Genomic DNA, 22,701 nt, shown 5'->3' on the forward strand with positions numbered 1-22,701 from the left:
TAATGTGGTACAAATTCAATTGCATGTGAAGTTTTCTATAAATTGAGTTCCTTATCCAAGGGCAAATAAAAGGGGAGGAATATATGGAATAGAAGGAAATACTCTCTCCGTCCCGGTTAATTATTATCATTTGCTTTTGGCACAAAAATTAAGGAAAGAGGAAGAAGGGAAATTACTAAATGAGAAGTGTAACAAATTGAGTGTGAATGATCAAATTGTTCATCAAATTCATTTTTAAAATAAAAAGGATAACAAATAACTGAGACACACAAAACAAAATGACGGACTATGATTTATTGGTTAGTGGGGCTGTGTTAAAGTAGCCAATGAAAATGATACGGAATTACGGATAATACTAATCATAGAACATGTGGACCCATATTGAAGTATCCGTTACATTTGAACGTTTGAGCACCTAGCAATAATAATTTAAATACCCAAAGCAAATGAATCTATATTCCAAACACTCCATTTTCAAACTTTTCAAGTTCTTCATCTCTTTGTGATCTCCTCTCTCATTTTTCTATTCTACTAATTTATTTCCTTGAATTGTGTCAAACAATAGCAAATGGGGTTGGTAGTTGTGATATCTCTGCCATTAATCTTATTTTGCATATTGTTGGGATTTGGGTGTTACTTCCTTGGAAGAAAAAGAGGAAGACAAGAAGCTCATGCCCAAGTTTTCGGGGTTCCGATGCCTCCCCCAGGATCCCATCCTACTTCCCCTTACACCAAGCCAGCTGACAATAATGTTTAGTATTTGCTTGTTTTCATCAGTCTAATTGGTTCCATGCTCCTCTGTAATGTGTGTTGTATGTCAAAGATGAAATGTACTCTGTATGTGGTTTTAGTGTTTTACTAATCACTCATCTTGGTTGTGTGAATTTGTAATATATATCATCTTTTTTCTTGTAGTTAAAAATCATTGTTGTAGAAACTTGTAAGTTGAGGAAGAATGAATGATTTTTTTTCTTTACAATTTAATATGCAGCTCTCTGAATGATAATATGGTGAATTCTTTGTAATCCCACAACAATGTTAACTCCATCCGTTTTTTTTATATAAGACCTTTTAGACTTGTGCACAAAAATTAAAAAGAATTTATAAAAGCAAAAAACATTGATTAAATACTCCCTTCATTCAACTCCACTTTACAAGTTTCTCTTTTGCGTACATAAGTGAAAATATATTCATGTGGGATCTTATTTAATTCGTCTTTAAAAGTACATTAAAAATATATAACTGTTATAATTTTTGCAAATACGCATCTAATGATATTTAAAGCGGAAAAGTTGCGTTGGCAAATGTGATAAAACAAACTTGTAAAGTGGAGTTGAATAGATGGGGTATAATTCAAAACACTTAGAAATCTTGAAAAGAAAACTTCACTCTCCTTAACACCAACTCTTATTGGTAATTTCTCTCCAATTAATCAATTAAAAGCTTAAACTGAGGTGAATGTATAATAGAAATCAACATATAAACTGAAAAAATATTGATTTTTCTAAAACAACTTATATTTAGAAAGAGAGAGTATTCCCTTTTAAAATAAGAGATGGCTACAACTTAAAACTCATCAAAAGTACCATTCTTCTACCTAGTAATTAAAATAGCATAGGTATTAAAACAATCCAAAAAAGTAAAAACAACCCTAATTTGAATACAATCTCCGCAGTTTATTTGGGATTTAGCACAGTGCCAACAAAAAGTATAGCACCGGAAACATCCTCCCTAATCATAAACATAAATGGATGATCGGCCAAAAAAATGATTTCCGGTGGACGCGGTCCAAAAGGGCATCCTCCTCCGGTCCCCGTACGAGCCGTGGTGACAGCTGCGGCCTTTGTACCTATTTCATTAGTTTCGATAAAACACTTCTGAACTATATTACTTACATAGAGTGGTTCAGGGACGTCGATAATTCCTAAAAAATCTTCACAACTTTCTCCAAATGGTAAAGTCAACCCCAATTGTTTCATAGTCTTAATTGGAGAAACATGAGATTCAAACTTAAATTTTGGGACAGAGACCTTGGTGATTGTAACATTATCGAGCTTGACTTTGTCCTTGAAAAGATTTTCAACAATTTTGATTTCTTCGATGAGATTCGGTAATCCATCTTTCTCATATGGGAGGAAGATATACATTGAGAAGGTCTTTTTTGAGTAATTCCGGGATAATCAGCTTTTGTATGGCATCCTTAGAATTTGACATTCCTTAAATGTTCCATAATGGAATTGCTTATGGAATTGGTTCATGAAGCGAACTCGAACCTTGTGTCCATCCAAAAGATTGAACACATTATTTTTCGTATTTTTCAAGTTGAATGAGCTCTGCCAGGTTCCTTTGAAGTACAAAGCATTAGCCAATAACATTGAAGTGTCATTACTAATACTGTTTCTTGACATAAATTGTTTGATCAATCCTTTCGTTTCTCTTTTAGCCCATGCGTTTGCGTCGTCCACTACTTTATCACCCTTTTAAAAATGACAGGAATAGAGTTTGTTAGAACTTAGAAACAAGACATTGTTAAGACTAATTTATTTTCTAAGCTATTATACGGTTTATACCGGATGTCAGTAAGTTTCGTTTAAAGACATTTCTCTTAAAACTTGATTTTAGGTTATTATACGTGAACTTCATATTAGAAGAGTGAATTAAATTTATTCATTATCACTTCCTAATTACTACAGTCTACAGTATACACGAAGGAATTGAAGCTTGAGCCTATTAAATAGGAGTATGGCCGTAGCGCTTAAGTGGACATCAATAGTGTCATGGGGTAATCAAATTACCCGTAAAAATATACGCCCTAAAATGAAATGGGTAAACAAATGACCGGGACGGAGGGATTATGATTCACGTATTCTTTATAGACTTCATTTATTCATCGTTTGAAATCTATGTTATTAAATTGAACCCAAATTAAAGTTATCAAAATTTTGTTAACAAGAAAGTTTCACAAATAATTAATACGGATTAACTAATGAAACTTGTGAGCATGCAATCAAAAGAGTCTTTACCAAATTGCCAAAATCAACAACTCTAGCTTGAGCATTATGAACATCCCTCAAAACCTTTTGAAACTCAGCCTTCAAGGAGAACCGTTTATCCAACCACAACCCGTTAACAAAGGATATCTTAGGCGCATCTTTGTCGTCCACCTCCTTAAGAGCCTCGGATAACTTAGAAGCCGCCTCGTTCAACTCCTGAAGATTGTCGTATCCAAGCCGCTCGAGCAACTGCGATAGCGTTGAGTTCTCGGCACCGGCAGTTAGTATTCTAAGAATGGCGTCTAATTATTGGTTTCTAATTAGCGACCATTTTCGAATTGGTTGCTCATTAGCAACCAACTTGACATTGGTTGCAAAAATTAGATGCTAATTAGCAACCACTCACAAATTGGTCGCTAATTAGCATCCATTTAACATTGGTTGCAAAAATTTGATGCTACTTAGCAACCACTCACAAATTGGTCGCTAATTAGCATCCATTTTAACATTGGTTGCAAATACTAGATGCTAGTTAGCATCCCATTACGAGTTAGTTTCTAATTAAAGACCAAGTTAAATTTTAAAATTTCTATGTAATTATAACTGTCTTGAGTTTTTAAAATACTATTGTTAAATATATATATATATATATATATATATATATATATATATATATATATATATATATATATATATATATATATAAGTATGATATTTAATGCGAGATTGAAAAACCTTTCTTTTTTTTTACAATTATAGTTGGTCTTGTTTAAGACCGTTTTAACCAAAGACCTCTCACATACTCATTAATGTCCATCCTTATATTAATCGGATGTAAAAGACATTTTAAGTTAAAACCGTCTTAAGTAAGAATTCCTATAAAAAATATTGATTATACTCTATATAATATTTAATAATGAGTGTAATGTACTCCGTATATATATACAAACGAAACGAAAAAGAGAGCAGAGTAAAGGTGGGCGGGAGAATTCAAGCTTAAAATTTCGTTTTCCGCCAAAATGAATGTATCTAGCTGTCCTAGGGTTTTTAACTCCTCTAGCCAGCCGCACACTTTGCTAACCTGCTCTTTTTTTCCATCTTTCTTCACAAAGTAAATAAATATCATCATCAACTCAACATTTCACCTCTTTATCCACCTCTAATATGATTTAAGTTCATTTAATTTCTTTCACAACATTAGTTTCTTCTAATCTTTATCATTTCAATAGAATACCTTTAGTATGAACAAATATTAGTTTCTCCTTCCAAAAATGATGGCTAGATCACGCATATAAATTTATAGATCGAAATCAACATTAATCTTCGAGTACACTTCTCATTTGCTCTGGGTTTGGTCATTTTTAAGGTGAGATCTTGAATATTCCACCATTATTGCTACTATATCAAAAAATATTGGTCTTATTGTTGGTCGACTGTTATTGTTTGGTAGCTTTAGTATGATATTTTCAATCTTTACACCAAGTAAATTTAATATGGTTGTGTGCCTTTTGCATTTTAGGTACACTCTTTGATGCAGATGAAGAAATCAACATCTCAAATTTAGGATGAATCTCAAATTTAGGATGAAGAACTTAGTCTCAAATTGTACAAATAGTTTTCTTGTGCAAGAATATCAATAGTGTATATTGTAATTTGGGTTTTACATATAATAAAGTTGATCAATATTTTTAAACGAGGAAATCAATACTTAATTACGTCAAAATTGTGGGTTTAAGCATTACTTTCAGCCTAATATGGGTTGGGAGTATGTATTTTTTTTTACAATTTGAAATACATTTAGCGACCAACAAATAGCTTTTAGTTGCTAAGTTACTACCAATTAAATAGTCGCTAATTAGAAACCAATTCAGTTGGTTGCAGATTAGCGACTAATTCAGTTGGTTGCAGATTAGCGACTAATTCAGTTGGTCGCAGATTAGCGACTAATTTTGCGACTAACTAGAATCTGCGACTGGGCCTACAGCGACTACTGAAATTTGGTCGCTAATTGGTCGCTAATTGGCTTTAGCGACTACTTTTTGTACATTAGCGACTAATTCAGTTGGTTGCTAACTAGCCTTTTCCTTGTAGTGGACGCCGGAGAGCAAACCACGCTTCCGCTCATGGCTATATTATCATTGATGATATGTTCGGCAACTTGCAGAGAAAAATCCATGTTGAGTAATTCTTCCTTTGTTGAATTTCTATGAGAGGGTTACCGGTTACCTTATTATAGAGGAGGTTAATAGCTAGGGTTGTTTTGTTTGTTTTTTTTGAAGAAAAATAGCTAGGGTTTTTTTTAAATAGGATATATTTTTAATATATCCTATTTAACATTTAAATTTTATTTTCTATGAAATATGATTTCTCTAAATTTGTTTAACACATACATTTACAATTTATATATTGAAATTATGATGAGAGGTAAAATTAATCAACAAATTATGAGACACGTTCACCCCTCCCGCTGTTAATATTATTACTTTCACTACATCCCCTGTTAATACTATTATGTTCACTACTTCTTCGGTTACTGTTGTTTGTTTTACTATTTTTGCTATTTTTACAGTTAACCCGTTAGTTTTGTCAATCTCGTATATTTAAATAAATTAATATTTTCTTAAAATCGAATTGTTAGTTAATTTTTCATACTCTTTCCATTGTTCCTACTATTACTTTCATTACATGTGTTGTGATTACTATTACTTTCATTTCTCCCGCCGTCATTTTTTTTCTTTCACTACTCCCGCATTTATTATTGTTAATTTCACTACTCACGTTGCTGCTAGTATGACTTTCACTACTCCTGTTGTTATATATTAGGTTACTATCATAATAGTTGATTATCTAGTTGTATTACAGTTATATATTTAAATAAATATGAAATATTAGATTAGAATATTATTTAAGAGCAATCATTATTATTATTTACTAATTAAATTACAAATCTAATGAATTATGGAATATTATATTTTGTATTAGAGTTATATATTTAAATAAATCTGAAATATTAGATTAGAATATTATTTAAGAGCAATCATTATTATTTACTAATTAAATTACAAATCTAATGAATTATGGAATATTATATTTTTTGGAAATCTGAATTAATTTACTTACCTCTTAATAGTTTCCAAAATATAACATATACTTATATTATATTTATGTATGTTAAATAATTAACATATTTATACTAATTAATACCATAAGTGGGACCCGTTTATTTAAGGAAACTCGCCATATTCTAATATTCTCTAAATTTATACTTTTAACCAAAACTATATAATATTTATATTGAAGTCCCTTGTTCAGGTCCATCACACAGCGCTAGCGATTTAAAACTATATAGTATAATTAATGTGTATAGATTTATTTAATTACATGGAAGTCCCTTGGTTTTTGGAATTAATATATAGTATTGATATATATATATATATATATATATATATATATATATATATATATATATATATATATATATATATATATATATATAGGCCGGATCCGGTGAGGGTTAATTAATTATGGCGAGGCGGCCGGCCTCACCAAATTCCTTCATTGGACTGGTTTTTAATTGATCATTGGGCTTAAAATTTGGGATTAATCCTAATCTTTTCACTAAGCCCAAATATTTTTTCTCTCTCTAAAATAAAACACAAAAAAATCCAAATACTTCAATTTTATCTTTGATTCACACGACTGTCACCAGAAAAACATCATCGCCCAAAGTTTCTCAAATATCTTGTTTTCTTAGAGTCGAAGCAGCGATTTCCGGGAAACAGTTTGTAGATTTCATAAAAATAACATACAACAACGTGATTTAAGCAATTTTGAAAGAAGATTTCGATTAATTTCTAGGTAATTTCATAATTTTGATCAAAATTGAGCATATTCGTATAATTGCGTTAATTTACTCGCGATGATATAAGGCTGTTGATTAAAATTGAGCGATTTCCTTAATATAAGGCTCGATTTTGATCAAAATTGAGCGATTTCCTTAACCTCGCGATTTTGTATTACTTATTACATTGTTTTTATTTGATGACTTGCAGGTTTAACTGCTATGGAGATTGTAGATATCACAATACTTGATGATAATAGTTCTATTGAAACAGGTATTTCGTTTTTTGTGTAATTATTGTATAATATTGTTTAATTATATTTTCGTGTTTCAATTTTACTTTGTGAAATATTGTGATTGTAGTGGAATCTAAGGCTCGATTTGTGAAATATTTCGTTTTTTTTGTGTGTTTAGTTTATGATTTGAGTCGTTTTTGTGAATATGTTACCTAATTTTGTGAATCTAAGACTTGGTTGATTGAATCTTAAAAAGGACATTGTAATAGTCACTCCGTCGCGGTGTAATGTCTATGCTGTTGTTGATATGAATCAGATGTCTATGTTTTTGTTGATGTGAATCCGAGACTTGATTTTGTGAAACTTAGACATAATTTTGTGAACCTTATAATAGTCGCTAAAGGACATAATTTCGGTAAAATTTGACTCGTATCACGGTTCGCTTTGAATTGTGAAATGTTCCATCTTATTGCTGTATTTTTTTTAAAGCTTAGTCATTTGTGAAGACTGTAATGACTTATGTGTTTCATATGCGGAGTAAATTATTTCATTACCTGATCTGACTCTATTTGTGGTTCTGAAAGCATCTATCTTATTTAGTTTGTCCCAAACTTCAATCATTTTGTTGCTCATTTGATGTGGATGTCTCTGATGTTAAGTGGCTCTATGTCTTTAAAAGCTTACACTGTCGATTTTAACTTCGTCAATCCTGATCACAAGATATCAGTCAGAAAATTAACATTTATGCAACAAGCCAAACGGGAGCTTTGTATCTTGTCAGCTTCTGGTTCTATTGCTAGTGCAGCTCTGTGTCAGCCAGCCACATCTGGTGACAATGTTGCTTATCAGGTATATTACTTTATATTCGTATCTCTTAATTGTCATTGTCTAAATTTTATTAACCTATGTGTCGAGAACACAGAGGAAATCCTTTGTTGGGGACTCTTAACAGTTAACTCTCTGTTGGATAATTAAACCATTGCTGCATTCCATTCATTGTAGATAAATATTGATGGCTTAATTGGATCTCTTGCAACATTTAGATTTACAATTTATTTTCTATTTAAAACTTAACTTACTTGGTGGAATCAACTGTTTCAGCTACGCCCTTTAGTTTTCCTGTTCTCTCTGTTTTACAAAGCAAATTTTTATTTCCAGGATTAGATTATTTAGGGGTAGTTTGGTTTAAGAAGACGGAATGGAATGAAATGGTGTTTGATAGTATGGGTATTGGGGTTCTAATACCATAAAGTTTCTGTTTGTCCCATGTAGCTCCGTCACGGTGAAAAGTTAATTATACGATGTATATATGTTTGGTTTGTTGTGAATCTAGGATCTGATTTTGTGAAACTTAGACATGATTTTGTGAACCTCGTAACACTCCCTCTGTTGCGGTTAAAAGTTTTATGTATGTGTTTTATGTTTGAGTTGTTACTAACTCGTGACAGGATCCTTCAGAAAGTCACCAAATCCAAAGGGTGCAGCTGAATGTGAACAAGCTCTAGCTTTATCCTTCGCCATAATTGAGAGAGTCTGGCTTAAGAGCGACGCCAAGTTTTTGCTAAGCAATGACGAACCTTCTATTGCAGGTCTCTACCTGGTATTCGAAATCATGCAGCTTAATGTAAATAGAAAATTTGCTCGTCTCCTAGTGATATATCGTGAAGGCTTTATTAAGACAAGAAGATTGATCTAATAGGAATATTTATGATAGATGAACCAACTCAACCAAAACCTCAAAACTCCTCAAAAACTCGAAGTGGAAACCCCGGTGCGCAACTACCCACTCTTCAAGCCCGACGGGCATTTGAGTGAGGGAGCGTAATAGGAATATTTATAATAGTTGGGCCTCAACCATCATCTTAAGATTTTGGTTGAGTTGGTTCATCTATCATGATCAAAGAGCTTACTAATAATTAATGAGTTTTGGTATGATGTTGGGCAGATGTGGGGTGATGAAGACAGAAACGGGCTAATTGGTACATACAAGAAAGTTCAAGAGTGGATTGAAAATGTGAATAATGCAACAAATCCTCACTTTGATGAAGTACATCAACACCTCTTTGAAGTTAACATCTCTATGAATTTATTGCCAGCTTCAGGCAAAAGGCATAATCCGCTATTATTCGGATTTTCCGTTATAATTATATATATTGTTGTGTAATTTTACTGTGTAATTTCTATATGTAAAAGTAAATAATTATCGACTTTGTTAATATGTGTGATTTTACTTTGTAATTTATATATGTGTGAATAAAATAACATAGTTGTTATTTCATGGATACAATATACTTAATTCTGGACATTTTTTTCATAATGTGAAATAACTAGTATCTTAATTTGTTAAACTAGGAATTTTGTGCTCTTATTTTGTGAAACGACCTTAATTTGTGAAACTAGGAATTTCTTAAGAATTTTTTTTTCTTATTTTGTGAATTAGAAGGTGATTTTGTGAAACTAGAACCTTAATTTGTGAAAAAGGAATTTTGTGAATCCTACACCGTAATTTGTGAAACTAGGAGGTGATTTTATGAAATTGGACCTCAATGTGTGAAATCATTTACTTATGAAAATTCTTTTTCTTATTTTGTGAAATTAGAACCTTAATTTGTGAAACTAGAACCTTAATTTGTGAAACAAGGAATTTCATGAAAGAATTTCTTTTTCAATTTTTGTGAAACTAGAAGGTGGTTTTGTGAAACTTAAACCTCATTGTGTGAAATCGTTTACTTTTGAAATTTCTTTTCTTATTTTGTGAATCCTACGCCGTAATTTGTGAAACTTGGACCTCAATGTGTGAAATCGTTTACTTATGAAAATTCTTTTTCTTATTTTGTGAAATTAGAACCTTAATTTGTGAAACTAGGAATTTCATAATAAATTTCATTTTCTTATTTTGTGAAACTAGAAGGTGATTATGTGAAACTTGGACCTCAATTTGTAAAATCGTTTACCAATGAAATTTCTTTTTTTAAATTTGTGAAACAAGAACCTTAATTTGTGAAACTACAAGGTGATTTTGTGAAACTTGGACCTCAATGTGAAACCGTTTACTTATGTATGTGTTTTATGTTTGAGTTGTTACTAACTCGTGACAGGATCCTTCAGAAAGTCACCAAATCCAAAGGGTGCAGCTGAATGTGAACAAGCTCTAGCTTCATCCTTCGCCACAATTCAGAGAGTCGAAAACTATCTAAAATGATAACTAGCTCCCAGCTGATTGATTACATATAACTCATGAAAACCAAAGTTCACTTGTCGAGTACATGATCACGATAGTTCTCCATGTGACTATAACAAATAGTAATAAGTGGAGTAAAAGTACATTTGAATATAAAAAGAATGGAAATAAAATCACACAAACAAAAATGGAAGATAAACGACTTACAACATACACATATCCCTATTTCCTACATTTCAGATGAAAGACGATCTATGGGCGTAAAAGGCGCACCTCTGTGCATGGAGACTCGATATCCCATGAAAATAGACACACAGAATGCCACCAAAGACAGTAAAAGAGAGAACGCGGCGGCATCTCATGAGCTATTTGGCGAGGCACCGGTAGCTGTTAGAGCAGACCCACCTGAGATAAAATCCAATGGTAGCCAATCACAGCTGACAGTGTAGTGTCCGGATCCATGCCATGGATTTCCATCCTCTCGATACCAGAAGGCTGCTGAAAACTTGCTTGTATCACCAATCTTGAATTTAGCGTCCTAGACATTATCAAAACAAACAATAAACTATCAGTATGTGACGAAACTAATGTATAATTGCATTTGCCTCAATCATCAAGACCCAACAAAACTATAACACCGATCTGAAAATATACTATTCCTAAGTAATTCAATCATCACATTTATGCAGGAAATGATCAGTCAGTTCAACAAATTTAAGAAAGTGATCTTATATTTGGGAGATCTAAACCTTGCATCTACTGAAACAAGATATGTAGAATATAGTGATTGATTACAAAGGGTGCCTCAATCATCTTTTCAACAAATATATACGCCTTCTACATTTAACAACTAGTACGTATCTATCCATACTTTTTTTCTGTTCCTCTACTCGGATGCTTGACCAATCTCGTTCCTCGTATTACTCTTCACCTAGCCCACTATAACATAACTTGCATCATTGATCTGCTGCCCAAAACGGTGCTCAGGTAACCTCAACCGCATCCACCTATGCCTTGATTATCTTTCATCAATATTGTGCGGAAAAGAGTGTACAGTACACATGAGATTTACTAGCAGTGTTTCTGCCACACATGACACAACACATATCCAAGCGAATCTCGGATACCAAGTCAACTTCCCTTAATAATTTCAGAAGCCGTATATACGCCAGCATAAAGGCCACACCTGTAGTGGATAAAGAAAGAGATCAATTACTCTGGACGGACTAATAAAACGGTCAAATAATTAGTATATACACTCCTTCAAATTCCGGAGTTAAAATAAAAGAAAAAAAGGAAGCTTTTCTGACTTGCTTACCATTGTTTATACTGAAGTGAAATGGATTTTTAGCTGAACAAATTGATAATCTTAATTTTCACATGGTAGTTTTGGCGATAGGGACAGAAGTCATAAGGCACCAGCTGCAGGACTGCAAGAAAGCCACCGGTACACATTCAACTTTAAGGAATTATCTTATCAACACCTCCAAAGAAAAATATAGCAGTCATTACATAAGACATAACAGTATCATCAAGTAGAACAATAATCAAGACCCGTTCCCTCGCATCAGGCATAACTTGTACCTTGACACCGCTCCAATGCAGATCATAAAAGAAAAGCTTTGACGAAGATGAACGCTTGTGAGAAAAGGAGTAAAATAGGTGATTTCAACTATTTATAACCAAGTTTCACAAAATCACTTTGTAGTTTCACAATATAAATTTTAGGATTCAAAAAATAAGGTCTATGATTCACGGAATAAGAAAAAGAGCAAAATAGGGAATTTCAACCATTTATGACCAAGTTTCACAAAATCACCTTCTAGTTTCACAATATAAGCTCAAGGATTCACAAAACAAAGTCTAGGATCAACAGAATAAGAAAAGAGCAAAATAGGTCATTTCAACCATTTATGACGAAGGTTCACAAAATCGCGTTCTAGTTCCACAATATAAGCTCTAAGATTCACAAAACAAGGTATAAGATTCATGAAATGAGAAAATGAGTAAAATAGGTGATTTCAACTATTTATAACCAAGTTCACAAAATCACTTTGTAGTTTCACAATATAAATCTTAGGATTCACAAAATAAGGTCTATGATTCACGGAATAAGAAAAAGAGCAAAATAGGGGATTTCAACCATTTATGACCAAGTTTTACGAAATCACCTTCTAGTTTCACAATATAGCTCTAGGATTCACAAAACAATGTCCAGGATTAACAGAATAAGAAAAAGAGCAAAATAGGTCATTTTAACCATTTATGACGAAGTTTCACAAAACTGCCATCTAGTTCCACAATATAAGCTCTAGGATTCACAAAACAAGGTATATGATTCACGAAATGAGAAAAGGAGTAAAATAGGTGATTTCAACTATTTATAACCAAGTTTCAAAAAATCACTTTGTAGTTTCACAATATAAACTTTAGGATTCACAAAATAAGGTCTATGATTCACGAAATAAGAAAAAGAGCAAAATAGGGGATCTCAACCATTTATGACCAAGTTTCATAAATAAAATAAGTTGATTGAAGATTAGTGTGATGGATGCAGAATGAAATCGAGATGAATCGAAATGAAAATCAGAATGAAAATATAGACAACACATTCATCACAGAAATGTCATATATTCAACAAAAGAAGGCTATACAAAAAATCAAAGATGAAGAAGGCGTAAAGAGTCTTGACCTGCATGTGTACAAGAATATGACCAAACTGAAGTCCAATGATTCAAGTCACTGCAGCTGTAAGTGACCTGCAGTCACAGATATATTACAGCATCAAGAACTCGCAAGTCGCAACACTTTGGTATGCGAGAAACTACAAAAAATTCATGTTACCCCAAAATTCCTTCCGGATCAAACGGAGCATGACACCATGAAGGTGAACTCTCAAGAATTCCGATATTGGTTTTGTTACATTCCTGTGATGTAGACAGTTGTTATGTTTTAGATACATTTAGTTCCGATAGTACCAAAGAATACCAGAGATCTTGAAAAGATACCTTCAAGTTTCTGAAAGCAGGTTTGGCATAAAGGTGACTAACACCAAGCACATGGCGATCAATCATTCCTGCTGTATTGCAGGGCTAAGGTCACCTCTCGATCCACATTTTACCTAAAATTCAAATTGGTCTAATTGTAAAATAAAACTGAATTAAGAGAACGACATACGAGACATCAGTCTGCAAGAGTTATTGTCTTGTTAATACTTGTTATAACTCATTCTAAGGTTTTCACTGAAAGTTCAGGATCAGCATATAATTATTTGTAAAGAAGTCGTTAGCAGTATTCACCTCGAGCAACACGGTACTATTTGATGGGGAAAAAGATGAACTTGAGTTTGATATATGCCAATCAAGAACATATAAGCCATAAATAAGCCCACTGTATACGGCACAAAGAATCCCAACAACACACCTACATAGCAACATTGCATCAGCATACACCGCATACATGGAAGAAAATTTCACAGTCTTTAATATGAGATGGCATTTAAAACTCACCAATGCATAAAGTTGAATCTCATAATTCCGAATCTTTTCCACTTTCGACAAGGAAGCCAAATCTCACATAATGCAGCCGCTAAGTATGCAATAGATATCCTCTGGACATATGAAAGAAAATCTTAATCAATGCAATATATGAGATTTGGCTTACGTATCAGATCATGACATATATGTTTGGGGTAAGATTTAACTGAACAGACTGAAAAGGCATAATTGTGATGAAAATGAACAAAAATTCCTCCTGGAAACAGATTTAAAGCGGACCTTGTAAGGATTACGTAAAAATTTCCTAGCCAGAGACTCCACCTCCTTTGGCCATGTAGCCTCCAGTATAAAGTCTGTCTATTTGGTCGAATATACATGTCACAAAAAGCACACGTATAAGAACAAAGGGAACAGTGTTGAAAACATAAGAGAGGTTCAACACCTATTGAGAATTGGATCAGGTGACGAGCAAATTCAAAATGGTAGAAATGCACACAAATATATTTGTAAAATTAGTAAAAACAATGTGTGTCGTGCGAAATAGGCGTGAACCTTCACCTCATAGCTGGCACCTTGTGTCTAATAAACACTCATCACCTCGATGTGCCTTGCCTCTTTTAAAACTAAACTGAGATACCAGTTACCCCCCAAACTACCATAGTGCTATTCCATACACTCATTGGATAATCCATTCCAATCAATCTAACAGAGATTGCAAGACCACTAGTGGCCTAACTAAGATATGATATCCACAATATTTCACATGAAAAAGAGAGAGATTGCAAGACCACTAGTGGCCTAACTAATATAATGATCAAAACTAACAGTGAACAATAACAATGAAATATAAACTACGAGCATAATCGAGCAGAGTAGGAATGCGAAGAAAACTCAAAGAAAATCGATGAAGTGAGTGAGGGAAAATAGTAAAACAAGAGCAAAACTCAGTAATTAAACTAACTACATAAGATTTAGCAAATCAGATACAAGAGCAAGGATTCAGTCCAAGGTTTACAGTAGCAGATTCTAGTTTCACAAATTCATATCCCAGCTACACAAAATAAGATATAAGATTCACAAAAATAGGAAAACAAAGTTTGAATATAGTTTTACAATAAGGTGTTAAAACTAACTTAAGTGAAGTGAAGTGAAACATTAAAACAAGATCAAAACTCAGCAATTAAAGTGATTTAATAAGATTTACACCAAAACGTAACAGATTAACAAACCAAAAACTGAAATCGATGTAGTAAATAAGTAAGAAAGGGGAAGGATCTTATGAAGAAGCAGAGAAATCATCTTCAATTAATTGTATGCATTCCTATTGTGCACACTTGGGCTCAATAAATGATTAAAACCTGCACAAAATAAATTAATAAGTAATTAAACTAGTTGAGCTTGAATTTTACCAATTAATTAAGTCGATTGAAAGTTAGTGTAAAAAATACGGAAGGAAATGCCAGTGATAATGGCGAAGACGAGATTAATCGAAAAAGACGGAATGAACGAAGATTTCCTCTCAAATCGATCAAAACCTGCATAAAAAAGAAAGAAAATCAGTAATTGTACTAGTTGATAGAGAATTTAACAAAGTAAATAAGTTGATCGAAATTTTTGTGAAGAATGAGGAATAAAATCGGGTTGAATCGAAATGAGTGATTGAAATTACCTAACTTCCGGATGTTAATGGAGGTCAAAAAGCTTAGTGATAATGGCGGAAGGAAGCTCAGCGAGAAAATGGCATCGAAATCTGAGTGAATGGCGAAGACGGAGCTCAGAAGAATGGCGAAAACGGAGAGTTGATGAAGACGAGATTAAGAGAGAGAAAGTGAGGGTGAGTAAATGATTTTGTTTGAGAGGAAAGGTGCGGTTAGTTAGGAATTATTATGGGGACACGTGTCAACATCTTGTGCGTCTGTAATATTAAATCTAACGATTTAGAATGGGTACAGCTACCACACCCTAAGAAGGGTGCCTCACATGATTCAATTTCTCTCTCTCTCTCTCTCTCTCTATATATATATATATATATATATATATATATATATATATATATATATATAGAATTAGGATCACATGAGTCCTACCTAATTATTTGAGTCCATGAGTCCATCGAAAATATCACACATGAGTCATAACAATACTGCTTTATATCAAGCTATTAGTAAGGGTATTTTCGTAATTTCCTAAAGTTGTTATATAAACCCTATTATCAGCTCAAATTCACCATTTGAATTCATTTACTTTCTCTCTCTTCTCTCTCTCTTCCGCAATCACACTCTTCATTCTCACGCCGTCAATTTTTCGCGCGTAGTTGTCTTCTTCGCTCTCATTTGTCATCTTCACCGTGTTCATCATCATCCGTGATTGATTTCCAGCGATTTCTTCAAAATTCGTCTCAGTTGCTTATTCTCCTTCACTTTTTCTTCATCATTCGTCTTCATCTATTTTTTCCTCAGTTTTAACATATTCAATGTCAGGTAATTCATCGTTTTATGCTTCTTTATTTTTATGTTTTAATTTTTTCATTCTGTTTTCCTGTTTTATTGCACGATGTTTAATTGTTATTGTATCTTCGACTGAATTCGTTGTGTAATTACTGGTTTTTTGTTATAATTGATGTTATAATTCATCAACATCAGTCACGTATTCATCAATTCGTGCTATTTTATGTATTAAAATCATGTACTGGTTATATACTTTATTCAACATGTAGTTTTTGCTATTTTTGTTGCGTTAAAATTTAATCTCTGTTTTTTTCATCTTCTAATTGACGTATAACAAATAATGTACTCATTGTCTGTTTTGTTAATCATCAAGTTTATTTTGCATTCACTGCTTGTGTTTACTTCAAGTTTAAATCGTTATTTAACAGTTTCCTTTTGTATCACTTTTTATTCAAGATAAAGATTATCATAACTAATTCGAAAAGTATCACATTTTGTAGTTTTTGTTTGCCGATTCTTGCTCATTAGAATCATTTCCTTATACAAATATCACATTGAGTCCTTTACAAGTATCATAGGCTTTAGTACATGACTCGCAACTACTTTTTGTGCATTAGTATCACATGTTATGCTTTAGAATATCACATTGAATTCTTTACAAGTATCAAAGGTCTGCAGACATTCTTGGTCATTACTCTCTGTGCATTAGTATCACGTGTTATGCTTCAGAATATCACATTGAGTCCTTTACAATATCATATCTTTGCAAAGTACATGACTTGTAATCGGTTCAGTGCATTTGTATCACATGTTTATGCTCCGAATATCATATGTATTCCTTCAAAGTATCATAGGCGCAATACGGTTGCGTATTTGTTTTATATTCATCAAGTATCACATTTTATGTTGCACAATATCACATGCATTCCTTCACAATATCATAGTTTGTTATGATCTAGTTATATTTGTTATATTTGTATCACATGTTATGCTCCAGAATATCACATGTATTCCGTCACAAAGATATCATAGGTCGCAATACGGTTGCGTATTTATTTTATATTCATCAAGATATCACGTTTTATGTTGCACAATATCACATGCATTCCTTCACAATATCATAGTCTTGTTATAATCTAGTTATATTTGTTATAATTTGTTTACTCAACTTCTCTTGCTGTAGAAAATACTTTTGTTGTCCCCTGTGGTACTGTTCCTTCTCCACAATGCATAGACGTTGATGAGGTGCATCCGGGAATCGTCTTTCTTTGATGGTGACGCCTGGAGGTTCTCAAGAGTGGGTCGAAATATTGCAACTGAATTTACACCTACAATAGGACAAACTTTTGCTACGTTAGACGAGGGTATACAGTTTTATGAGACTTATGCAATAGCATGTGGTTTTGAACCAAGGAAATCTTCAACGAAAAGGTTTCGTAGTAGTGGAGATATTAGGACAAAATTGATTGTGTGTCACCGGGAAGGATTTAGGGATTCTAAGCCGACAATATTACCCATTACTGGTGAGGAGGAGGAGCCAATGGTCAAGGCCTCTAATCCGAAGAAGACTAAGGTTACTAGGATTGGTTGTAAAGCTAGGATTTTCTTTAGATTTATTATTAAAGAAATTGACCAAGTTCAAGTGCCATTCTTTGTTGTTGATCAGTTTCATGCTGCCCATAACCACCGTCTCTCTCCACTCAAGTATAGAGAATTTCAGAAAAAATATAGGAACCTTGCTTTGCAACATAAACAAACCATCGTTGATAATTGCAAGGTTAATATTGGCCCAACCTCTACTTTCAGGTCCGTCAAGGAATATGTTGATGGCTATGAAAATATTGGAGCTTCTTTGACTGAGTTTAAGAATTTTGGAAGGGAAATCAAGTGTTTTATAGGTCTTAAGGATGCTCAAATGTTTGTAGACCAGTTGGAACACCTTCATGAAACCCAGGAAGGTTTTTATTTTGCCTATGATATTGATCAGAATAAGTGTTTGTTTCGTGTATTTTGGGCTGATGCAGCAGCACGTCGTAATTACGCTCTATACGGTGAGGCGGCGACTTTTGACCCAACCTATTCAACTAATAAGTACGACATGATCTTTGCTCCCTTTACTGGTGTTGATCATCACAAGAAGTCCGTCACTTTTGGCGCTTCGCTTATGTCTAGGGAGAATGACCAGAATTTTAAATGGATTTTCACAAAATTTTTAGATTGTATGGGTGGGAAGGAACCCCATTGCTTTTTTACCGATCAATGTCCTGCTATGAAAATTGCAGTCCCTGCTGCTTTTACGATCGCTGCCCATCGCTATTGCATGTGGCATATTATGAAGAAATTACCTGAAAAGGTAGGCACGACATTGACCAAAGAGATGACTTCGTCACTCGTCCGAGTTTCGTTGTTTGGGATTGAGTTAGAGCCTTCGACTTCGAAGAGAGGTGGTGTTCGTTGATCGGTGAGTTTCAATTGGAAGATAATACATGGTTGCAATATCATTTTCCAGCGGCAACGTTGGATTCCGGCGTATTATCGTGATATTCCTCTTGGTTGTCTTTTAAGAACAACGCAACGCTCTGAGAGCGCAAACAGCTTCTTTAAGCGGTTTGAGAATCCTCATGGCACACTTGTTGAGTTTTGGATGCGCTTTCAAAGTGCTATGGATCAGCAACGCTACACCCAAAAATCTCTTGACAGAGATAGTGATCACTCCCTACCTCAAACCAAAACCCTTCTTAGCCTTGAGGTTCATGCATCGACTGTTTATACGCACGCTCTCTTTTATGAATTCCAACAGCAGTGCGTTGATTCTCTAAACTCATGTAGTGCTGGTGATTCTTCAAGGGAGGGCAGTACAAGGTTCCTAGAAGTTGAAGATTCTATCTTCAATAAGACTTACACTGTCGCATTTAATCCTTCAACATTTGATGCAACATGTTCCTGCAAGCTGTTTGAGAGGAAGGGCTACATATGTAAACACATCATCCTGGATTTTATCAGGTAAAGGGACCAAAAAGATACCGATAAGTATCTTCTCGTAGGTGGACAAAGAACACTAAAAAAATGCCCTTGTATGATGCTCACGGTCAATTGTTGGATGATTTTACTTCGTCGGATGTCACTAAGCTTTGATTTGATTTCGACTGTCTGGTCCGAATTCTACTCAACATTAACACTGCTCAAATCTCTGCTGAAAATCACATAAATGAACCGACTTCATTATGAAGACATTTAGACAAAATTTCAAGTCTGGTCTTTGAAAAATTGACTAAACACCAAGAGTTGGAGATGCTCCTTGGGGTTAAGTCTTCATCTGAGGTCCGTATACTACCTCCTGTTCAATCAAAAAACAAGGGTACTGGCAAGAGGTTGATGTCCAAGAAAGATCAGTCTATTGCAAAGGCACAAAAGCCGAAAAGATTTTGCAATAATTGTAAACAAATGGCACATCATGATAAGCGGAATTGCCCTAATCCAGCTGTTGATACATCACAACACTCGTTTGATCATGAATCCGATGTAAGTAATTTGTCTTACACCTTTTATTATACCAGTTTTACGTTTGCTATACCACAGTTGCTGAAGTGTGACCCTGATAAACAATATCAGAGTCCACGCTAAAAAATATCACATTCCATGGTAAATAATATCAGTACCTTGTTAACCACTATCAGAATATACACTTGATTGTAGACAATATCATCCTAATGTTAAAAGGTGTCTACTTTGAAACAATATCACAATAATTTAATAACAATATCACTTGTCACTGGCAACATTTATCAATTTTAAATCCCTATCTATTTTCAGAATCAACCAAACAATATCAACACGTGTATTCAAAAATATCACAGTATGTACCCCAACAATATCAAACAACAAAAGGTTTTTTATATCCTTAGCCACTGTTGTTGTTCCTGAGTATTAATATCACAACAACTAAAACATAATATCATTCAACCCTTGAAACAATATCACAGTTACCAGAAGTTGATCAAAAAGAAGTTATACTTTGTCAAACTTCTTACTAACGTTATGTCACTGTTTTTGTCTGTTTGTTTTGCAGATTTCTTCACTTGTTGATAGTGATTAAGGGCTTCTGCATGCTGAGGAAGTTTATTTAACATCATCAACTTTCAGAATCGAACTTTCATTGTTTATACTATTCAATTTTTTCTTGTATGTCATTCCAAATGGCATCAATTTTGTATTCTTTCCATTTTGGGTATCAACGTTATAAAAACCGCATAATTACTAATGTCGTTTTGTTTCCATTATTAAATACTATCCCACCTCATTTGAAGGTTTATCACAGTTGATACAAAAACAATATCATCATAATAGTTAAACAATATCACAACATTACACTTGCTTGTATACGTATTTTATTATATTGTATTATATTGTACAATACTTCTAAGGAATATCACATTTCAAGTGAAACAATATCACCAGTGTTCATAAATATTACCACTACAATTGGATGTTTTTAGGAAACAATATTACAAAAATATGATTGAAATATCACAGTACATACTAGACAATATCAACCACTGAGTGCAATAATATCACAATTTTCAAACAATGTCAACACGTGTACTCAAAAATATGACAGTATGTACCCTAACAATATCAAACAACAAAAGGATTTTTATATCCTTAGCCACTGTTGTTGTTCCTGAGGATTAATATCACAACAACTAAAACATAATATCATACAACCCTTGAAAGAATATCACAGTTTTCCAGAAGTTGAACAAAAAGAAGTTATACTTTGTCAAACCCTTGAAATATCACAGTACATACTAGACAATATCAACCAGTGAGTGCAATAATATCAACCAGTGAGTGCAATAATATCAAAACTTATCCAACTAAAAAGGAATTTTCAAACCCTACCCCCTGATTTATTTTAGAGAATAAATACAACAATATCAACATGTTTACGGAACAATATCACACTGGGTACCAAAACAATATCAAAGAGAAAAAGATTTTAAGAACCTTGATTGCTGTTATTATTACTGATAACTAATATCACAACAACTTAAGCAAAGTATCACCCAACTCCTGAAACAATATCACAGTTTACTAAGAGTTGATCAAAAAAAAGTTCTATTTCCTACCATTGTACCTACAACAATATCACACAACTCCTGGAACAATATCACATGTCTGTCCTACCAAAGATTACATTCCTAGCCCTACTTTTGTCCTCTTCCTCTACCTCTACCTCTCCCTCGTCCTCTATTATTAGGGTTTGCGTTGTCTTGATCGTTTATCTTTGGATTGGGGGTGTTTCGCATCATCTTCACCATCTTGTTTGGATTCAGGTAGCCTGTAAAAACAAAAATGCCATGTTATGGTTCTATGTGAAATTTTTACCTTTGTGTCTGTTTCAAATAAAAGCAGAAACGTAATGCTATGATTGTATATCAGAAATGTAAAAGTCGGATTTTTGGTTTTTACCTTCTGATTGGAGATTTGCGAAGAATGGGTATTTCTGTGTTAATTGTTGGCATTCTAGTAGCATCCTCCTTGGCTTTTGTTTGAACATTGGGCTTCTCTTTTGGCGGACCTTCTGCCTTTGTTATTTCTTGTTCCACAGTATTGTCCTTCTCAACAACATTATCCTTGGCTTTTATCTTATTGCCCTTGCCTTTTGCATCTTCGTTATTCTTCCTCATTTCCTTCAATCTATTTAAAAGCTCTCCCTTTCCCGCTGTAAATTCTTTAACTTTCCCAATCAGCGCTGTCCTCATGTTATTTATGTCAGCTAAAAGTAATGCCGCTGCTATTTCTAACCAGTAGTAGCGCCTCGCACTTTTGATCGCAAATCGCCTTCAAACAATCGCCCCTCATAGCGAATCATGTGCATCATTAAGAAGTTTCCCGATTCAGTATTGTTTGCTTCTTTCTTTTGCCAATTGAAACTCGTGTTGACAACATCAAAATCTATTACGTTGCGCTCTCGTCAACAATTTTCCTCGCTAGGAAATCACTCATGTGATAGGCCTACAATAATTAGTTATACTATTAGGCATTATTTTGTCAAAGAATCATATTCATTTACTGTATACACTCAACCTATCCTAGCCACAATATCAGACAATTGTATGACATGTCACTAGCAAGAATATCAATAAACCATACCACCGAATCTGCAGCCTTGTATATTTCAGTCTGCTCCCAGTTGTCGTACTCTGTATTGTCTAACACTTCAATCGTCTCGGTTTTGAAATTTACACAAACACAGAAGTAGTGTTCTTGCAACACCATCGGAATAAAAACCAAATCTGCTTCCATGTTACATGGAACTGTGTTTCTTCTTATGAATTTGTCCCATTCTTTGAATATCTTTTCCCTCTTCGCTTCTTTGCCTTTAGTAACATCTACTATTGATTCCTGTAGTGTATATATATGTATATATATAAGTTAAGAAATCCTTTACATTTAAGATTTACTACATTCTAATCAGAACGTGAATATGTATAAACAATATC

General features: G+C 33.6%; 2 protein-coding genes and 2 long non-coding RNA genes across 4 annotated transcripts; 3 read left to right on the plus strand and 1 right to left on the minus strand.

The window, feature by feature from the left end:
• The first annotated feature begins 442 nt into the window (after positions 1 to 442).
• Positions 443 to 984, plus strand: LOC141646093 (uncharacterized). Its single transcript, XM_074454159.1, has one exon. The coding sequence runs from the start codon at positions 569 to 571 to the stop codon at positions 755 to 757; it is 189 nt and encodes a 62-aa protein (XP_074310260.1). The 5' UTR covers positions 443 to 568; the 3' UTR covers positions 758 to 984.
• A 614-nt stretch (positions 985 to 1,598) lies between these two features.
• LOC141646094 (uncharacterized) lies at positions 1,599 to 3,292 on the minus strand. Its single transcript, XR_012545335.1, has 2 exons — positions 3,024 to 3,292; positions 1,599 to 2,477 (listed from the first exon to the last, which is right to left on the minus strand). It is a non-coding gene; the product is annotated as an uncharacterized LOC141646094 (long non-coding RNA).
• A 776-nt stretch (positions 3,293 to 4,068) lies between these two features.
• Positions 4,069 to 4,716, plus strand: LOC141646095 (uncharacterized). The gene is made up of 2 exons (XR_012545336.1): positions 4,069 to 4,359; positions 4,513 to 4,716. It is a non-coding gene; the product is annotated as an uncharacterized LOC141646095 (long non-coding RNA).
• Positions 4,717 to 17,435: 12,719 nt separating this feature from the next.
• On the plus strand, positions 17,436 to 20,291 carry LOC141649086 (protein FAR1-RELATED SEQUENCE 5-like). Its single transcript, XM_074457786.1, has 4 exons — positions 17,436 to 18,548; positions 18,705 to 19,198; positions 19,426 to 19,717; positions 20,265 to 20,291. Exons 1-4 carry the CDS (start codon positions 17,436 to 17,438, stop codon positions 20,289 to 20,291), a joined length of 1,926 nt encoding a protein of 641 aa, XP_074313887.1.
• Positions 20,292 to 22,701: the final 2,410 nt, after the last annotated feature.

This window comes from Silene latifolia, chromosome 3 (genome assembly GCF_048544455.1).
Source record: "Silene latifolia isolate original U9 population chromosome 3, ASM4854445v1, whole genome shotgun sequence".
Taxonomy (NCBI): Eukaryota; Viridiplantae; Streptophyta; class Magnoliopsida; order Caryophyllales; family Caryophyllaceae; genus Silene; species Silene latifolia.